At 36.6% G+C, this 20,101-nt stretch overlaps 3 protein-coding genes across 3 annotated transcripts; 2 read left to right on the top strand and 1 right to left on the bottom strand.

Moving 5' to 3' along the window:
* The first annotated feature begins 1,506 nt into the window (after window positions 1–1,506).
* LOC140771458 (delta-1-pyrroline-5-carboxylate synthase 1-like) lies at window positions 1,507–10,995 on the top strand. The gene is made up of 21 exons (XM_073113025.1): window positions 1,507–1,669; window positions 2,297–2,368; window positions 2,475–2,578; window positions 2,663–2,765; window positions 2,890–3,051; window positions 3,421–3,698; window positions 4,703–4,853; window positions 5,056–5,220; window positions 5,381–5,458; window positions 5,674–5,763; window positions 6,615–6,701; window positions 6,787–6,873; window positions 6,964–7,060; window positions 7,213–7,316; window positions 8,174–8,249; window positions 8,692–8,842; window positions 9,034–9,102; window positions 9,559–9,625; window positions 9,717–9,787; window positions 9,971–10,050; window positions 10,690–10,995. Exons 1-20 carry the CDS (start codon window positions 1,610–1,612, stop codon window positions 10,047–10,049), a joined length of 2,151 nt encoding a protein of 716 aa, XP_072969126.1. The 5' UTR covers window positions 1,507–1,609; the 3' UTR covers window position 10,050; window positions 10,690–10,995.
* A 637-nt stretch (window positions 10,996–11,632) lies between these two features.
* On the top strand, window positions 11,633–15,207 carry LOC140770715 (putative receptor protein kinase ZmPK1). Its single transcript, XM_073111975.1, has one exon. It carries the CDS (start codon window positions 12,644–12,646, stop codon window positions 15,062–15,064), a length of 2,421 nt encoding a protein of 806 aa, XP_072968076.1. The 5' UTR covers window positions 11,633–12,643; the 3' UTR covers window positions 15,065–15,207.
* A 2,885-nt stretch (window positions 15,208–18,092) lies between these two features.
* Window positions 18,093–18,575, bottom strand: LOC140769851 (mannose-specific lectin-like). Its single transcript, XM_073110735.1, has one exon. The coding sequence runs from the start codon at window positions 18,573–18,575 to the stop codon at window positions 18,093–18,095; it is 483 nt and encodes a 160-aa protein (XP_072966836.1).
* Between the last annotated feature and the right edge of the window lie 1,526 nt (window positions 18,576–20,101).

Consider the following 20,101-nt stretch of genomic DNA (forward strand, 5'->3'; position numbering starts at 1 on the left):
TGATGTAATCATGTAACATATACGTAGGCAAATCTAATGACAAGTTGACCATTCTCTCTAAAAGAAAAACTATTCAAATAGGAGGATGTCCTAATAGTGGACGAGTTTTTCTAAGCCGTACAGAGTACTCTACAAACCTGTTACTATAATATAGATCATTTTCCTGAGTCGGAAATTATGATGCATTGATTGCATGAAAGCCATCTTATCATCACAAATTTGACTCCACCTGTTCCCCGTATACTATTTTCGTTGCAAGAGGTCTTGAGTTGTTGGCCATTGGTCAACAAATTAACATTACAACAAGGACTTAAAACATAAATATTAGTAGTATTGAGGATTTGTTTTAACAACAAGTTTTCTTTAATTCAAACTAGCACATGCCCACACTTTATCCAATGACCGTAGAACGGCTTATGCCCGGCATGTTTGAATAGTATGCTACTTGAAATATTATACTTTTATGAGCTTAGAAGTTAACCACAAGAGGGCAGCAGCCAACTTCTTTTGAACGTTTTCAATGGAAGTAATTTTACGTTGCTAGGATGGGATGATGAGTATTGAAAGTATGCACAATGACTACTCTGACTGACTAAAAAAAATCAATTGAAGTAACTTAAGCTGCCCTACTTCTCTTATATATATATATATATATATATATATATATATATATATATATATTTGAAGAGAATATTTGGAGTGCTTGAATGATAAAAAAATATGCATGGGGTGAAATGATTTTTTTCCCAAACGGTTTTTAAGATAAAATTTTATGGGCATCTTGTAACTATGAATATTATAAGCAACAATAAGATAAATATAGGAATGAACCATGTTTCACATTTTATATGCTATTAAGTTAAATCATTGGCTTAATATGTTTATATCTTATGGGCCCTTCCTCAAAAAGCTACCAACCAACGCACTAAAAAAAAAAAAAAAAAAAAAAGGAGACTTCTTGTCAATCAAATCTTATCGAAATTATATATTAGGCAATTCAACTTCAACTCTTTCACCTAATTTCGCAATCATCTCTAAACATTTCTTTTGGGTAGAGATAGACTGGATAAACTATTGGAAATCTCACACCTTTGACGACATTAAACAAAAAGAAACTCTAAAATGATAGAAATACTATAAGGGGTAAATTAATGTTTATTTTCTTCCTTAGAAAATAAGTGTATAAAGGTTGCAAATCTAGTAATATATGAGTGACGTGATAATTTATGAATAGAAAAAATAATAGAAAATTAATGGTACGAGAATTTGAGATATTTCTAATAATTTATAATTTATAAACTATATATATATATATATATCCGGTAAATATTTAATGAACAAAGATAGCATTTCCCTGAAAGAGAGAGGATGCCGTTTCAAAATTAGCTTAACAGAATTGCGATTAAACAAAACCCGCGAGATCCAAGGACCATTCGCCGCTTGGCGACAAAGCGATCCCTCTCGCAGCGTCGCAGCTATAAATACACCGTAAGGGGGCGAACGTAAGGGGCAGGAGCGCAACTCGTGATCGAGGGTTTTTACTTCTACCAAACTCTCGCCCTCTTAGCGTTCCTGTGTGATCTCCTCGTTTCTCTCTTCCCCCTCCATAATGGTTGCCGTGGATCCGACTCGGGAATTCGTGAAGGATGTGAAGCGCATTATCGTCAAAGTTTGCTCCTTTACCTCTCTTTTGTTCTCCTTTCGTTACCAATGCCCACTTCTTGATACGTGTACTTGTTATGAAGGCGGTGGAAATGATCCGCCCTCTTTTTGTTTCGGAGTTATTATTGTGTTTTCTTTTTAGTCGTCATGAATGCCGTACTTTATGAGATGAGAGAAAGGGACAGTTTGATCATAAGTCTTGTATTGCTTCGACTGAAATTGAGTTGAAGTTATTATATTTCAGAAGAAGTTCCCATGCACTGGAAATTAGAGTAAGAGTCCTAATTTAAACCCAACAGATGAGTCGAGCTGAGTAGAGAGAGATAGGTGGGTGAGAAGAATAAGGGAGAGTGGCTCTCTTTATTTACTGTAGGAAGAGAATTTTCCCTGCTCCCAAATGGGTAACTGGCCGTGGGAAAATAATGAGGTCTTCCTTTAGGCACCCCTTTTATTGTAACATTTTGATAACAGCAACCTGACTGCCAAAGTTCAAACTTTTGGCTATTCTGGTTTTCATTGTGAATAAAAATTATTTATCTCTGGATCCAGATTTTGTAGTTTTGGAATTTCTGCTATCATTTGCAAAGAAATGTTTTTTTTCCTTTTTTTATATTTATTTTGCTTAAATTTGCAGGTCGGGACTGCTGTTGTCACAAGAACAGATGGGAGATTGGCTTTGGGGAGACTTGGAGCTCTTTGTGAACAGGTATGTTTGGACCGGCAAGAATGTAATTTTTTACCTTCCATTGATGATACGATCCTGTGTTTCAAAGATTGGAACTTGCCTCCTAACTACAATGTGATATTTTCAGCTTAAAGAACTGAATTCCCAAGGATTTGAGGTAATCTTAGTGACTTCAGGTGCTATTGCTGTCGGACGCCAGACGCTTAGACACAGGAAACTTCTCAATAGCAGGTTGTTTCCCCTTTTTCATTATCTTTTCTCCCCATAAAGAAAATTTTCCCAGAATTTGCACTCAAAATTTTCACTTTATTGCAGCTTTTCTGATCTCCAAAAACCACAAGGAGAATTGGATGGAAAGGCTTGTGCTGCTGTTGGTCAAAGTGGGCTAATGGCTCTATATGCTTCCTTGTTCACCCAGGTGCTCTTTCAGGCTATCATCCTCTTTATGCAGACTTAGTTTCTGACTTACTGACATTTATTTAAATGTATTTTTAACTGCCTGTGCTTCTCATATAATTCCACCGGTCTAATTCACTATGCAGCTTGATGTGACTACTGCTCAACATCTTGTGACTGATAGAGATTTTAAGGATCCAGAGTTTAGAATGCAGCTTCGTCAAACTATTAACTCATTGCTAGCATATAAGGTTATTCCTGTGTTCAACGAGAATGATGCAATTAGCACCAGGAGGGCTCCATATGAGGTACTGTTCATTATAATCCTTTGCAAGAGGTCTCTTTGTTGGTTTTATTTTTCTCTTTAATGGCTTCTGGAAGAGCATTGTCTTTTGCTATCTTGGGATCACTTCTTTTTTTAAGTGATTGAGAAAACCAATTAGGCAAATACCACAGTCGCAGACTCATCTTGTGTCCATTAACTTGCAAGAAGTAGAGACTCATCCAACTGTGTAATATTACAAACTGCACTTCGCTAATTTGAATGCACAGAAGAGAAAATTAGCTTATTGGAGGACTATATGGCAAAAAGCTTGTTATTCTTCTTGTTGCTTTGAAATTCATTCTGATGCACTTGACTATCTACTACTTTATCTAATAGCTTGTGTAACTTTCAGGATTCTTCTGGCATCTTTTGGGACAATGACAGTTTAGCTGCTCTATTGGCCTTAGAATTAAAGGCTGATCTTCTTGTTTTGCTCAGTGATGTGGAGGGTCTGTATAGTGGGCCGCCTAGTGAACCTCAATCAAAGCTTATCCATACATACATAAAAGAAAAACACCAGGGAGAGATTACTTTTGCAGATAAATCCAGGGTGGGAAGAGGAGGTATGACTGCTAAAGTAAAGGCTGCAGTTTGTGCTGCTTCTGCAGGCGTCCCTGTCATAATCACAAGGTAATTAGTGCCCCAAATCCCGTTAATGATTTTTTAAGATTTACTTTATTTGGAATTAATTTTCATTTGCTAGTACTTTTGAGCAACATGCCACTTTGTTCTGGCATAGCATAACATGATATACATTTGTTCCTTAGTATATAATCAACCTGAGAAAATGCTCTATAGCCATTTCAGATTACTGTGAATCTTGATTGGAGAGTTTAACAACAGCAGAAAGCATTCTATTCATTAACGACTGTAAAAACTATCTGATTGGATGTAATTTCACCTTACAATTTTAATTCACTTTTGGGAAACTTTTAAGTCTTTTATAACATTTATAAAATCATGTCTGTTTTTCTCGATAAGGCTACTTTATCCACTGATCATAGTGTCTATTCGGATTATCTAATACATTTGTAATACTGATTTTAATAGTAAATTTTCATTGACATGCTATTGCTAGTGTTGAAATGTGAAGCTTAACCTATGGTAGGAAACAGTGAAGCTGAGATGTTCTTCTGCTAATAGTAAGATTTATCATCTGACTTGCTTTGATGTTTGACTCTCATTACTAATTTGGAATCATTATAAAAGGGCACTAATTGTAGATAGTGATATGCCTTTAAGTTGTGGCTCCCTGTAACAGTGTTGCTGCTTGGTTGTAGAACCAGCAAATACTTCGAACACCAAAGACTGTATATTTCAGGTGGTAGTAAGATTTCACTTGCTGCAGATGCCAATTCTTAATAATCTTGGTCTTGTTGAGGTGGTTCAAGCTGGACTGTTTTTGTCTGTTCCCATACTAGTACATTAAGTGGCCCAATCTGGATTTCCGTCTCTTGTTCTACATTTGCTACATGAAGAAATCATATCTCAGTATCTCTAGTCTGACTAGAGAAGTTTCTTAAACTATTACAAAAGGCTACAGCTTTTCTCTTTTTCTTTTTGTTTTTTTAATGAACCAGCTAGATGCTAATACTGTGGTGAGCATGAATTTGACTTTCTTATTGTTGTTCAAGTGGTTTTGCCACTGATAGCATCAAGAGAGTACTTCAACGTGAGAAAGTTGGTACTCTCTTCCATCGGGATGCAAATTTATGGGCATTATGTAAAGAAGTTAGTGCACGTGAGCTGGCAGTTTCAGCAAGGGAATGTTCCAGGCATCTCCAGGTAGATTTCATAACTTAAAACTTCATGATAGAAATTTTCTTACATCAGATATTTTATCTGCCATATTTCATGGATCATCCATTGTAAACTAGGTATATGATAAGTTTTGCTCTTATACCTAAGTTGGTTTATTTCTTAGAACTGTTCTTGAATGTCTACTTAACGTGATTGCCTAAGCATGATAACTTTTTCCTGTTAACAGAACACCTCACCAGAGGAGCGCAAAAGGATATTATTTAACATAGCTGATGCTCTGGAAAAAAATGAGGAATTGATCAGAGCTGAAAATGAGGCTGATATTGTTGCTGCACAACAGGCTGGATATGAGAAACCTTTGATTTCTAGATTGACTTTGAAGCCAGGAAAGGTAAGGCACCATTTGATTATCTTAGATTCTTTGTGAGAGATGTCATCCTACTAGAATGTTGTTGAGCATTTATTTTTATTTTTTCCAAATTTATGATATATTTAATTACTAATACATGGTGCTTTCTTGTTTAATACCTTCTATTTTCATCCTATGGCAGATAGCAAGCCTTGCAAATTCCATTCGCGTACTTGCTAACATGGAAGAACCAATTGGCAATATTTTGAAAAGAACAGAGGTCAGGCTTGTTGGTTTTTCTTGAAAGGTTCTGTTAAATGAATCTTAAAAGCATGGATTTATTTCATTTATTTTTCTTCTTTGCAAAAGCCCTTCTTGATATGCTCTCTTTAAAAGCCCAGAAGTTGTAAATTTTGATGGAATATCATAATCATACATATTTGGTTTTTTTTGCTAAGAATATGATCTAAAATATGACATATGACATTTATTCAGGTTGCGGATGGGCTAATATTGGAAAAGACATCATACCCTCTGGGTGTTCTTCTTGTTGTTTTTGAGTCACGACCCGATGCTCTAGTTCAGGTAATTTTGAATAATTTGATTTGATTTTGTTCATCTTTGTAGTTATCTATTGCTTCATTTCTGACAAAGAATGAAGAAAACTACTGGATGGTTCTAATATTGTGACAGTAAATGACCCCTTTTATGTCTCCAAATGAATTTTGGAAGTGCACTCCTGCAGAGAACATTCTTAACCCCTCTTTCTTTAAATACCATTAGCACCACTTCATTGAATGCCAATCATCATGTTTTACATATGTAATACTTTTTATCTCTCAGGAATGTATCTTCAATTCCACTCAAGATTGATCACTACTCTAACAGCCCTCTAATATACACTTAGGGTGCATTAGTTGCCTTATGAAGTAAGAGGGATAAGTTATATTTACTATTTAGGCTTATTCCTATGGATGGCATATTCCTTGATTGCTAATCTCATCTTTCAATTTTAGTCCGATGTTTGATTTATATATGGTGTTGCATGGGGTAGCCATGGGCAGCCATGCATAGTGACTATTTTCTTTTTGACAAAGTTGAGGAACTTGCCTTGCAGTTTTTGCCAATTAGCTATGCATACAAGCAGCATGTTAACACTTTCCAATATTTAGGAGTTCAATTGTTGAGATTAGTAACCCGAAAAGACATGTTTAGATGTCAGATACCAGGGAACTATATGTCTAGAACTTCTCTTTAACTATTTTCTGATGCTATTCTTTCTGTTGCATGTCAATCACAAGCTAGCCTGTAATTCATATCAGCACAGGACTTTGCAAGCCTGTAGTCCTCACTATGTTATATTTGTTGAATTCTTCTCTAATAAATTGTTGATATCTCTTGCTCCTTTTTGACATTCTTTTGGCTTGGTAATGCAGATTGCATCTTTAGCTGTTCGAACTGGGAATGGTCTTCTTTTGAAAGGTGGAAAGGAAGCCATGCGATCTAATGCAATCTTGCATAAGGTTCACTTCTTTCAATTTATATACATTTTACTGACAGTCATGCGGATTCAATGTTTGTTATTGTGGAATCTGTTCTTTTTATCAGGTCATTACGGGGGCTATTCCGGACTCTGTAGGTGAAAAGCTTATTGGACTGGTGGCATCAAGAGATGAAATTCCTGATTTGCTAAAGGTGAGCTTGTACTAGATGTGATTTTGCGACGTTTACCTCCCTAGTTTGGGTAAAGACCATGTTCTTCAACGCATAATACAATCTTTGCAGCTTGATGATGTGATTGATCTTGTTATTCCGAGAGGTAGCAATGAGCTTGTTTCTCAAATCAAGGCATCAACCAAAATTCCTGTTTTAGGTCATGCTGGTAAGATAAATTCAAGAACTTAATACTGTAATTTCATTCATAAGTTAAATCATAGATTTATAATTAGTTTCTACTGCCAGTTGCTTCCATTTACATTTTTCATTTCATCTTATTTGCGTTTAATTGACTAGTGTTTTGGTCTTGTGATCTAGATGGCATTTGCCATGTTTATGTTGACAAATCAGCTGACATGGATATCGCTAAAGTGATCGTGCTGGATGCAAAGATTGATTATTCTGCAGCCTGCAATGCTATGGTACTGAGTCCCAATTTAGATGTTGAAGATAATTCTTTTTTGATATTATTTTCGTGTCAAACTTGTATTGTTGCTAGTCTTGTGCTATCTTGAATTCATGATAAGCTGCTATTCTGCTCCTTAGTCTTACGAAGTAGAAACTTAGCCAGATCTTTAAACATCAGATATTATAGGTTTGTAGCTATATTAGATGTCTCGATAATAAAAGGGACCTTGTTTCTTGTTATTTCCGTATCCTTCGGCACAGCTTCTATTTATATGTCTACTGAACACTATCACTTTATATGCTTAATTGCGATGTTAGTAGTGTCTAATCAATTTTGGTTACTTCGTTACTGCAGCTCTTTCCCTTTTCGTAGCTCCAAATTCTCACTTTTTGTTCTTTTATAACAAATCCATCTTTGTCTTTCTACTTCTGCCAAATTCATCTCTATATCTCGGATCCTTTTAGTTGACTTTTGGACCGTTTGGAAACTCACCTCATGTTTCTTTTTATGAAATATGAAAGTAGCCAAGAATGTTTAGGCATATGGCGCATGAGGAATTTACCAAATTTGCCCATGAAGCTAATTATGTTAGAATTATCTTCATCTTCTCTTCATTGTCTTGTACACTTTTAGAATCTAGAAGAACAAAGGATCCAAGAAGCATCTAGTCACTTTTTCCTCTTTTTTTGCTTTACATTTCTCTTCTCATTACTCTCAGCTTTGTCCTTCTTGGTGCTATAATGGTTCTTCTGTAGTTCCAGCTCAATGTTAACTTCTGTTTTTATCTCACCATTCAAGACTATGTCATTTTCAAATAAAATGACCTGATTAATGAAGTTGAAAGTTGAAACCTCATTCTACTGAATGCAGGAAACACTTCTCATTCATAAGGACCTGGTGAAGTCCGAGGGCCTCAATGATATACTAATGGAGCTTAAAACAGAAGGTATGGTTGTTTTGCAATCACATCTTATAGTTGTACTCACACATATATGTTGCAGTAGTAGACTGGTGCATAATGCCATTATTTTGGTCATTGTCTTGCTTATTTTGTGAAAGCCTCAATATGAATAAGAGATGAAGATAAGTTTATGTACATGGGAATAACTTGTAGAGTTATATAGGTTGTCATCTCGAGGTTTTGAATTGCCCTCACCACATACAATAGGCCGTAGATGCCAAAGGAACTGGAGAACACAGTGTGTGTCTAAATTTCCCTTCGTTTCCTACTCTACCAGAATATTACTATAAGCAAAGTGCATTTAGAACCTAGAAGAAGTTAATTTGTATAATTGTAAGTGTGCAAGTGTGTTCCTGGATGTTGATGAACTCTGCCATTCCAGATTAGCTTCTGTCTTTTAATGTGTTTATTTCCAACCCTGTTGTAGGAGTTGCTCTTTATGGTGGTCCTAGAGCAAGCACTGAATTTGGTATTCCACAAGCACAATCATTTCATCATGAGTATAACTCAATGGCTTGCACAATTGAAATTGTTGACGACGTACACACTGCAATCGACCATATACATCGTCATGGGAGGTACTACTTAACATCCTGTCCGCTTCTATCTTCTAATGTGTTAAAGGGTTTGGTTATGTTTCCACTTTGTTGTCCTTTCAAGTTCCACAATAGGGATGCAACTAGTACTTGCATTTATGTCAAAGAAGATTCAGTTTTCAGCAGATGCTTAAAAACTAAATTTCATAATTTGATTCCTTGGCATGTTTTAGTGGGCATACTGATTGTATAGTTAGCGAGGATCTTGAAGCTGCAGAGATCTTTCTCCAGCAAGTTGACAGGTATTTTAAAATCCTTGTGTATATGGATTTGTAATCTAAAAGTATCTCTTTGTTTTGCTTGATTATGTCATGATTGCACCCTTTATTCTCATATGTTTCATTTATTATTCTCAGTTTTTCTGAATGTATCTAAATATTTTCTTACTAGAGTATCTTGTAGTTAATTTTGTTACATATCTGGATCTTTTCTCTGTCGACTCATGGCCAAATAATTTATATCATTTTGTCGTTGCTAAAAAAAGCCCCCAAAAATTAAATCAGTTATAGCTTTCTTACTTTCTAAGAATTGGTAGTTAAATTGTGAAAGTTTATTAAATAGCCTATCCTATTAACCTCAATCATGACGCCTCTGCTTAGTTTTCTTTTCTTATTGTTACTGAAACTAGCTTTGGATTTTCGTCTTCATTGAAATAAGAAGACTTATATGTGACACCTTTTCTTTTTCAACTCCAACAGTGCTGCTGTTTTCCATAATGCAAGCACAAGGTTTTGTGATGGTGCTCGTTTTGGGTTAGGTGCAGAGGTATGGTTTATCTGAACTTCGTTAGAAATCTATGCAGTTTTCCTTGTAAAATGTTTTCTGCCATATTAAACTTTGTACATGGTTTGAGAAGGTTGGAATTAGTACAAGCCGGATTCATGCTCGGGGTCCTGTTGGTGTTGAAGGACTGTTAACTACACGGTGGTATGTGCTCTTTTCTTCCACTTATGGTCTTCTAGACTTTTCACTTATAAACGGTTTACTAATTGACTTCTACTGTCTCCTAATGATCTTGCTGAGTGGATCATAATTTTCTGCTGTATTATGATCGAATTGGATGATACAATTTTTGTGCTTATCTAAATATGTGATAGCCATTACATGCAGGATTTTAAGAGGTTGTGGACAAGTGGTGAACGGCGATAAAGGGGTAGTGTACACTCACAAGAATCTTCCATTGTTATAAGGTACAGTTCTCACTTTGTATATGATTCTATTTAGTTTGTTCTTTATATGTACTAAATTTTCATATGGAGTAGGTTCAGGTTGATATATAATATTGTTGGGTTTTTTTTTGGAGAGAAAATGGGGGTTAACCCAAATAGATTTCATTAGCGAAATGAAAGGTCAAAGAACCTAAAAATACAAGTAGGCAATATATAATATTATTGGTTGTTGTAAAGATGATTCTTACTGACTGATGTTTTGGTGCATTAGGAGAATTGAATCCCTACCTTTCCATAAAACAAATTAGAAATATTTATTTCCTCGTATGGTCAAAGTTAGGAACAAATACTTGTACTGGGTATTCCTTATCATACTTTATGTGACATAGACTCATAGAACAGCAACTTCTGCAAAAATTGTTTTTTCAAGAACAAGACTTAGAAACCTTTGGCATAACATGGCACATTATTGATTCAAGCTACTTAAATTTCGTTGAAAAGAATGTTCTGTCAAAATGAAACCAGTCGTTACAAGTAAGAAGATTGTTCATGCTGCAAGTTTTCTGCTTTACTTGTGAAAAGTGGTTTACAAGTCCATTTTCTATCTATATTTGTTCTTGAAACGCCTAAGGATGATAAATTTATCTTTTATCTTATCAGGTGGATGCATGAGGATATTATTCAGCTATGGACATATGAGGCAGTAACTTTTAATGATAGAAGTACTAGATTATCAAAATCCTAAAAATTCATTACGGTTCTCGAGGAGTTGCAAGGAATTACTTGTTCCTTCTGGCCAGTAGTTGACATTTCTTTGATGGCCTGGGTTTTTTAAAACAACTGGTTGAGTTTAGAACACTTGCTCACCTTCTTCTATTCATGATAAGATGTCAATCCACTTGTTTGTGCTAATTAATTCATTTTGTAAATGCTCTTCTGTGATCAAAATCCTTCTGCTCTTATGCCTGTGCTTGATCTTCGCAGAAGATAGTGTTGATCTGATGTTAAGAGGAAACAAAAAGGAAAAAAAAAAAAAAAAAAGAAGTGAGGAGGGTTTATTATCTAATTTTATTACAAAAAGAAGCATGTAGAAGGGAAGAAGAAGAGAATTATAATTTATCAGAAAGGTGTTCTTTTAAAGAGATGATGCTCTAGTTTCTGGGCTTTTAATCGGAAGATTCTATTATTGCGTTCCCTTCAAATTTCATCAGACTCCAAGTATCTCGTAGAAATTGGGGAGGCGGCTTGGATGCTGTGAGGTCACAATCTTGCTGTCTCACAAGATTGGCAGGTATCAACCCAGTGGCCAATTTGATGTTAAGGACTCTTAATCAACAAATAAATGATAGAAAGAAAGAACAAATTGATGACAATGACTTAATCTAAAACACGATATATCAGTAATATTTAGTTTAAAACAATAGTTTAATGTCCTCGGACTTTTGAATAATAAAAAAAAACAGTCAGGTCAGTTTATATATATATATATATATATATATATATATATATATATATATATACAATTCATTTAACAATATAGATTCGAACTAAATTATGTTAATATTCAAACTTACTTAAAGCATACTTATTGTAATGTTGGTAGAAAATTCCCCACCCATTGCATTTATTCCTGGACTCAACAATGCGAGTTGTGAAAGCTATGACTAAATTGAAAACTGATGTCCAATGTAATGACGTCCACCTACTTCAGCTCACAAACACAAACCTTATCAAGACATCATACCAAATCTGAGACAAAAACTTCCAAGCTGCAGAATTTTCCCCCTATATTAGTTTTATTAGTCTCCATAGAAAAAGAAAGAAAGAAAGAAAGAAAGAAAGAAAGAAAGAGTGAATACTGGTAACACTGAAGACTTGACTCAGTTCCCCCAGAGAAGTGTCAATAGAGGTTTCATTGAAAGGTAGAAGGATGGAAGACTGACGGAAGACTCAGGTCATTGCATTAAGAGACGGATGCAATTACTAGATTCTTTTCTTCTTTTTGTTGTTTACTTCTCTCAAAGTCGTTATGCTGGCCGTTAAAATATATTAAACTAGCATATCTATTCAATGTCATTATATCGTTATGTCATCATCCCTTGTATGAATTCATTGAATCTTAACCATTTTAAACATTCTAGAAAATTTTCTTCCTTCTGAGAGCCAAAAGACGTCAAAGTTTGGAGCAAAAGAAGTCGTTGGATGATTTGGACGGAATCTAAGTGGGAGATTTGATTACATATCAGCTATCATAAGACAGAGAATTAAATACATCTCACCATCAATGTATTTTAGACAAAAAAAATTTAAAGAATTATCAGCTAAACTTTGTTTTATATCATTACACCTCTATGAACTATTAACCAAGTCATAAAATAAGTATTAAACTTTCTGTGTGAGTTTTTTTTTTATTTATTTATTTAGGAAAGTGTTAATGGTTTGAGCCAAAACCATTTTATTCAATTAAAAGCTTAGAATGTCCAATGGCTTCCAAATAACTTGGGAGCAGAGTATTGGTTGACAAGCCAATCATAGGACGCCAAGCACACTGTTATAAATCCAAGACTTTCATCTTTTAATCTTTCTCATCCTACTCCTCTAACAACAACAAAGTATGAGAAATCCATCTCCTTCCACCACTTTGATCATCATCATCATCATCATCATCATCTGCACCCCATTCTCCTATTCACAAGATCACAGCTCTCTGCTAAGAGGCCACTCCCTCTCAGTAGAGGATAACTCCAGCACTCTGATCTCCTCAACTGCCTCATTCTCTTGTGGCTTCTACGAAGTTGGCAAGAATGCCTTCACCTTCTCAATCTGGTTCACCCACTCGGCTCACAGAACCGTCGCCTGGACAGCGAACCGCGACCGCCCGGTGAACGGCCGGCGATCGAGGATCGAATTCTGCAAAGATGGCGGTATCCTCCTAAGAGACTTCAACGGCACCGTTGTGTGGAAAACCAACACTAGCTTGACGTCGGCCAACCGCATGCAACTCCTCGACAACGGTAACCTCGTCGTGACCGGCGACGGCAGGGGAATTCTCTGGCAGAGCTTCGATTCTCCTACGGATACTCTCCTTCCATCGCAGCCGATAACTAAGGAGAAGAGGCTGGTATCTGCCTCCGCCATCGGATTGCTCTCGTCGGGCGACTACATCTTCTACTTCGACAATGATAACGTGCTAAGGCTAATGTACGACGGCCCTGAGGTGACTAGTATCTACTGGCCTAATCCATTCAACAAAGTGTGGGACAACAATAGGACGGCGTACAATAGTAGCAGGATTGGAGTTCTTGATGAGTTGGGCCACTTCGTCGCAAGTGATCAGTTGGAATTCCGGGCTTCTGATCTGGGTCATGGGATTATGAGAAGGTTGACATTGGATTACGATGGCAACCTTCGATTGTATAGCTTGGACGAGTCGAGTGGGAGTTGGTCGATCTCATGGGTCGCAGTTCCGGGGCAATGCAACGTTCATGGTGTTTGTGGGAGATATGGGTTATGCGAGTATATGCCAGAGCTCAAGTGCTCTTGTCCTCCCGGGTTCGAAATCAACGACCCAAGTGATTGGAGCAAAGGTTGCAAGCGTAGATTCGAGTTGACTTGTGGTAGTTCCGAGAAAGTGTGGTTTTTTCCTCTTCCGAGCCATGATTTCTGGGGGTTTGATCTGAATTTCACTGAATCGCTAACTTTCGAGCAATGCAAGAAGATCTGCATTGATGACTGCGCATGCGAGGCTTTTGGATACAAGAAGGGGAGTGGGAAATGCTACCCGAAGACATCGCTCTTCAACGGAAAGATCTCCCCAGACGCAGGTAACGACATCTACTTGAAGCTCCCCAAGACAAAGACATTGGCCGAAATCTCAGCCGACGCCAAGAAAGCGCGCGATCATGTCTGCAACGCCACCGCGCTGGCCGCCGTGGTTTACTCCTCGGATACGCTTAGCAGAACAAACAGAATGGTCAGGTGGGCCTACTTCGGTTCGTTCCTCGCGACCATCTTCGCGATAGAAGTCCTCTTCTTCACAATCGGGTGGTGTTTCCTTTCCAGGATGGAGAGGAAACCAGAGGAAAGGGGTGAAGGTTACAACGCGATATCGAGCCAATTCCGGAGATTTCGTTATAAAGAGCTGGAGAAGGCCACTGGCCGGTTCAAGGACGAGCTGGGAGGGGGTGGATCAGGGAGTGTTTACAAGGGAGTGTTGGATGATGACAGAGTAGTGGCAGTGAAAAAGTTGGAGGATGTGATCAAGGGAGAGGCAGAATTCCAAGCTGAGCTCAGTGTCATAGGAAGAATCTACCACATGAATCTAGTCAGGATGTGGGGATTTTGCTCGGAAACATCGCACAGGCTGTTGGTCTATGAGTACGTGCAGAATGGCTCATTGGATAGGCACCTGTTCGATAACCATGGCATGGATTGCTCACTTGGATGGGACCAGAGGTACAAGATAGCAGTAGGGGTGGCCAAGGGATTGGCCTATCTCCACCACGAGTGCTCAGAGTGGGTCATCCATTGTGACGTGAAGCCTGAGAACATTCTACTGGACGAGGACTTTGAGCCCAAGATCGCAGACTTCGGATTAGTGAAGCTCTTCAACAGAGGTGGCCCTGGTCATCAAGTCTTGTCGCGAGTCCAGGGGACGAGAGGTTACATTGCTCCAGAATGGGCTTCTAGTCTTCCAATCACTGCTAAAGTTGATGTCTATAGCTACGGTGTTCTGCTCCTTGAATTGGTGAGGGGATTACGAGTGTCGGATTGGGATGCAGATGAGGAGAATGTGGAGATGGTCTTCAGAAGGTTGGTTGGCAATCTCAAGGAGAAGATTAGGAGTGGACACAGATCGTGGGTCGCGGACTTCGTCGATCTGAGATTGAACGGGGAGTTCAGCTGCTCGCAAGCGGTGGCCGTGCTGGACGTGGCGGTCGGTTGCGTCGAGGAGGATCGCAGTCGAAGGCCCAACATGGATCATGTTTACCAGATGCTCATCTCATCTGATGTTGCAGACTGTTCTTCTGCATGAGATTGTGCTCTAAGTTGGAATGAAGGTTTCTTGTCGATGATTTTGCTAATGTACATATCATGTACTAAAAAAAGTTAACTAAGTCACTAGTGTATGATTTTGCATGTAAAAATTTAACCCTTCTGCATCTTTATATTATGTAACTATGAATGTTTATGACTGAAGTGCATCTTTATATTATGTACATATCTCTGCACTTCATCTCTTTATATCCTCATGGAAGATAGATAAAGATTAGAGTGTTTCAGACGATCGATATAATATATGGTTGATTTAGCAACATGTACATCGTCTCCAATATAGTTATTGATATATAGGAAGAGAATGATTACTTATTTTACGAACAAACGATATTAGATTAGCAAGATATGATATTTATAGAGAAATTCAAAGTTCATATTTACGTGATGACTCTTGAAAGAGTAATCTAGCTTATACTGTGTCAACAACTTCTCTTTTCTTCATCTTCACAGTCAAATCAATTGAAAGCATTAAAACCTTTTCGTTATGCCATCTCCTAGCCGTACGTTCCTATTCGTTTCCTTTTCTTCTTCCCTCATAATTATTGAATCGCTAGTTAGCTATGATAGTGCTATATTACTTCTTAATAGGCATAATAGTTAAAGAGTAGAGATTTATAAAGCTTGTGTAGTAGAATAATTTATAGCAATTATTGTGTAACTTATAGACCCTCAACGTTCGCAGGTGTTCCAAGTGGGAAATACTCCCAGCTTTTGTGATCATATCAACTTAACCTAAATGACAACGACAGTCATGATAATTACCACCCTACAGTGAAGGAATAGGTGAGTAATGCCGTCACCGGTGAGCAAACATTTCTCAAATAATACAAGGCTCCCACCGATCAACTCTAGTAAAGTTGGTAGATAATTTTCTTATAATCAAGGATATCATAAATTTGACTATAACTCTAAATAATAATATAAATAAAATTATTAGATAATTTGGTGGCTTAGTTTTACTTCTCGACAGTGCAGTTAACTTAAAAGAACAGCTCAGTAGTGCGACAGCTTAGAGCAGGTTTTGGCGTTTGATTCGGAGCAATTGTGTTTGACGATGCACATGATTTGAAGCCTAGATTATATAGTTTATTATATTGTCTAAAAGTTTAGTGGGTCCCAAATATCTTTGTATCTTAAAATGGTTGATTTTTTATCCGACTCATATATAATCTTCGGACTCATAAATAATAGTAAAAATTATTATTATTATAATACAAGGCAACTCAAAGCCCCCAAACAGATTGCATTAAAATCTGGCTTGGAAAGTAAGGCTCCTCCTAACTTTCCCCACATATATATTCTAGCAAACATTTAATTACAATCATAATCTTTGTTTTTGTCCAATATCTTTCTGAGAATTGTTTACAGATAAATATGAAATAGCATTAAATAAAGACAAGACATGCACATATTACTTACAGGGAGGAGGAGCCTGTCACATATTGTTCGGCGTGACAAACGTCAAACTTGTGACCTGTGAGCAGGTAAGCTGTAAGCATCATCATAAGACAGTTCATAGTTGTTGGTTAATCCTATTTATTCCACACAATAATTCCAGCAACAATTACAACTTCAATCAAAGACGACTGAAAAATATGAAATGAATAAAATAATCTACCAGCAGAACCAAACAATTGTCATGCCAACGTAATTATGTGACTAGTTAGGTTATTTGTACTAGTGCTCATGAGTCAGTGTCCATGTTGTCAGGAACTAGTGGTTATGAGTTTATTTTTCCCATCCCTCGCCGTTGGAACTAGTATTTAAATGAATTTTTCATTGGAGTATCTAATCTTTATCTCAGAGAAGGCTATTCTCTTTGTGTAATCTATGATTTGTTGAAATTTATTTTAATTAATTACAACATATATAGGCTTATATGGAATATAAATATATATTGAATAATAGACCGCTAAATATCTAATAAGATCTGCTATGAAGTGATCAAATTAAGTATTATTTATCGGGTTTAATATGCGTCGTAAGGAGTGGAGCCTTTAACGTGTAGAATACGTATTAATAACTTTATGATTTAGTGTGATAGCCTAAATTATATAAAGTTGTTTGGAAATAATACAATTATACTATTGGTCCATGGGAAACATAATTAAATATAATAATATTTTATAAGTAAGAAAATACTAAAATATAGGTAAGGTTTGAATTTAGACACACTAAAGATCTAATAAGAAAAATAGACTACAGATCAATTCTTTTCTATCTTTTGAAGAGGCACCTATTAAAAGAGAAGAGGAAGCGATCTATCTCCCTCTTTTCGAATTCCGATCCTCTCTCTACTTTGATCTCTCTATCTCTCTCTTATAATTAGAGATTGATCATAAGTGATTTGAGATAGGATTTTCTATCAAAGATTTCCGATTCAAGTGTCTTTCCTTGTGAAAAAAAAGTTTATTAGTGAAGTCTATCTTACTCTCTCCATCAGACTTAAAAGGGATTATTTGGAGATCTAACGATTGCGTCTCTCTGGAAGATCATGGCTATGAACCAAGGTAATTTAGAATAAAAAAATAGAGGTTCACTATAGGATCATGGTAATTCTAGGATTTATGAATTGAGGTATAGTTATGCATGTTGCAAACTCATACAAAAAATCTATATAAATGTCCTATTAGTTATGAAAGTATAATGTGTATGATACCAAGGAAACAAAAAAAGATTACTACTAAATGAATGCTTATGATTATATGTAAACTAATAAAAATTACTACATACATATATGCGCGCAGGAGGTCTAGTCTCCGAATTCTTTGCAAATTTCATCTGTTAGACCCCACTCAAGAGTGAGAATTTTGTGTCAAGATGCGTGTGGTAGCTAGAACTATAACAAAGGAGGCAAATAAATCTTACATTACTCTTAAGAAGCTTAAGCTTGAGAGTGCTCAGATTGTAGGAATTAACGAGAGAAATTAACTTGCACTTGGTAACCTTATTATATTGTCAATATATACCAACATCGGCATAGATGCAAACATACATACATACATTCATACATCCTTATCAATTCTTATCCCCTTGGCAATAGTTTTGATCACTTCTCCAGCAGCAGCAACTGCAGCTCCTGCGGCATTGCTTGCAGTAGCCCAAATTGCACCACCGTAGATTACTACGTTACGATCCGGTTGGAGGATGAGGACATAGTACCCTTCGCCGCCCTTATAACTGTTGCTTGCCCAAACAGCACGGTTAACGACGTCGTAGATCACGAGGTTGCCGTCGCTTTGCAGCGCAAGTCGGCAACCGGAGCCTTGACCGTAGGTCCCGGAAGACCAGACGGGGTTGCCGTTGTCGTACAAGACTAGATTGCAATCGGCTTGCATGATAAGTCCATAGCTTCCGTATGTGAGGGACTGCTCTGGATAGAGGCTGCTGCCGGAGTACAGGATGTTGTCGGCCACGCAAGGCGGCGGGAGAAGGCCGAGGAGGGCCGGAAGGATGAGAAGGACGGCGAGGGGGAGCGGAGTTGCCATCGTTGTGGTTCGTTCCTATATGAATCACGTAGCAGTGTGACCTTTTAGATTAGATACAGAGAGGACATGTATTTATAGGGGAAGGAGAAAGGATTTTCTTATTTTGAAGAGGAAATTAGGAATAACATCAATAATTAAAGCTATCTTTATTTTTTTTCACTATTTATGAATTCTTTGAGATTTAGTTTTGGATACGTATGAGATTTGGTGTTTGGATGCGATATTAATATTTTAAAGACCTATGTTAATCTTAGTTTATTAGAAATTACTGTTTTAGCTTGCGCAACTTGTTTTGGAAGCTTAATTTAGTTCAATAATTAAGTTAATTTGAGAATCAAATTAAATTATATTTATCTATAAAACAGTAGGATCTAACATACACCAAAAAAAAAGAAGAAAAAAAAATTCAATCACCATCGGTTGTCTTAAAATTTTATTTTTCAATATTGATTGTAGTATAAATAATCGATTGTCTCAAAATTTTAAGTTGCTAGTTAGCATACCAACAATGCATATTATTATATGTCATGAAGGATTAGGATATCGATAATAACATCAAAAAAAATTTAATTTATATTGCAAATTTAACAGCCCTATGAAAAATTGTAAGACCATCATGCCATCACTTCGGAGTAGTCTATATACGGAATTCTTAGTATTGAAAGTACAGAATGCCTCCAGAGTGAAGTCATAAGTACCTGAATTATTTTAAACTATTAAGTGATCTTAATAGTTAGGAATTTTAGGCTTACTTTCACGTAAACTTAAGATCGTGGTGAAAAGATAAAATTTAAATATTAAATAAAGTTAAAATTTGATATATTTATAAATATCTAATGTGACGGTGATCTTTAGAGAGTGACGGATGACAATAGTAGTGGTAGTTGGCTGTAGAATAAGATGGCTTGTGGAGAAAAATACTGACTAGGATTTAAAAGTTTAATAGTATTCTACGATATCTTTTTTTTAAAATAAAAATAATCTAACCGTTACTATATAATATAATAATAATTTCGATGGAAAAATGGAGCAAGAGAGAGAGAGAGAGAGAGAAGTACGATGGAGAGTATCATCCAAATATTAGAGAGGAAAAGGAGACAGTCGTGGGACCACTGAATCGATCTCCTGAATGCATGCAAATTTAACAGCGTGCGAATATGTTTGGCTGTCAGAGAATCAGATCCAGTTTTGAAATTAATGTTTGGATTATTGTTGTGGAAAAATCAACCAATGAATTGAACGCGTCTCTTCTTATCGTCTGGGAATCTTCCGTACTGCATAGCAGTACATGAATGCCTCTTTTCTTTTTTTAAACATATATAAATAGGCTTCTTATTATTAAGTAGCATTAGGGGTGAAAACGGATCGGATACGGCTCGGATAGTGCTGAACCCATATCCGGATCCATATTTTTTATCCGGATACGGATTCGGATACGGATATTTAACGGATAGCAAAAATTAAAACCATATCCTAAGAAAACGGATACGGATAGTTTTCGGATACGGATCGGATAGTTTTCGGAT

The sequence above is a fragment of the Typha angustifolia genome, chromosome 11 (assembly GCF_048772165.1).
Source record: "Typha angustifolia cultivar Huaian chromosome 11, ASM4877216v1, whole genome shotgun sequence".
NCBI lineage: Eukaryota > Viridiplantae > Streptophyta > Magnoliopsida > Poales > Typhaceae > Typha > Typha angustifolia.

What these genes read in the sequence shown, in the direction of transcription:
- LOC140771458 (XM_073113025.1), top strand. Translation starts at nt 1,610, where the DNA reads ATGGTTGCCGTGGATCCGACTCGGGAATTCGTGAAGGATGTGAAGCGC. An exon ending in ATGCTTCCTTGTTCACCCAG is followed by an intron (nt 2,766 to 2,889) that starts GTGCTCTTTCAG and finishes TTCACTATGCAG; the next exon opens with CTTGATGTGACTACTGCTCA. An exon ending in CCAGGAGGGCTCCATATGAG is followed by an intron (nt 3,052 to 3,420) that starts GTACTGTTCATT and finishes TGTAACTTTCAG; the next exon opens with GATTCTTCTGGCATCTTTTG.
- LOC140770715 (XM_073111975.1), top strand. Translation starts at nt 12,644, where the DNA reads ATGAGAAATCCATCTCCTTCCACCACTTTGATCATCATCATCATCATC.
- LOC140769851 (XM_073110735.1), bottom strand. Translation starts at nt 18,575, where the DNA reads ATGGCAACTCCGCTCCCCCTCGCCGTCCTTCTCATCCTTCCGGCCCTC.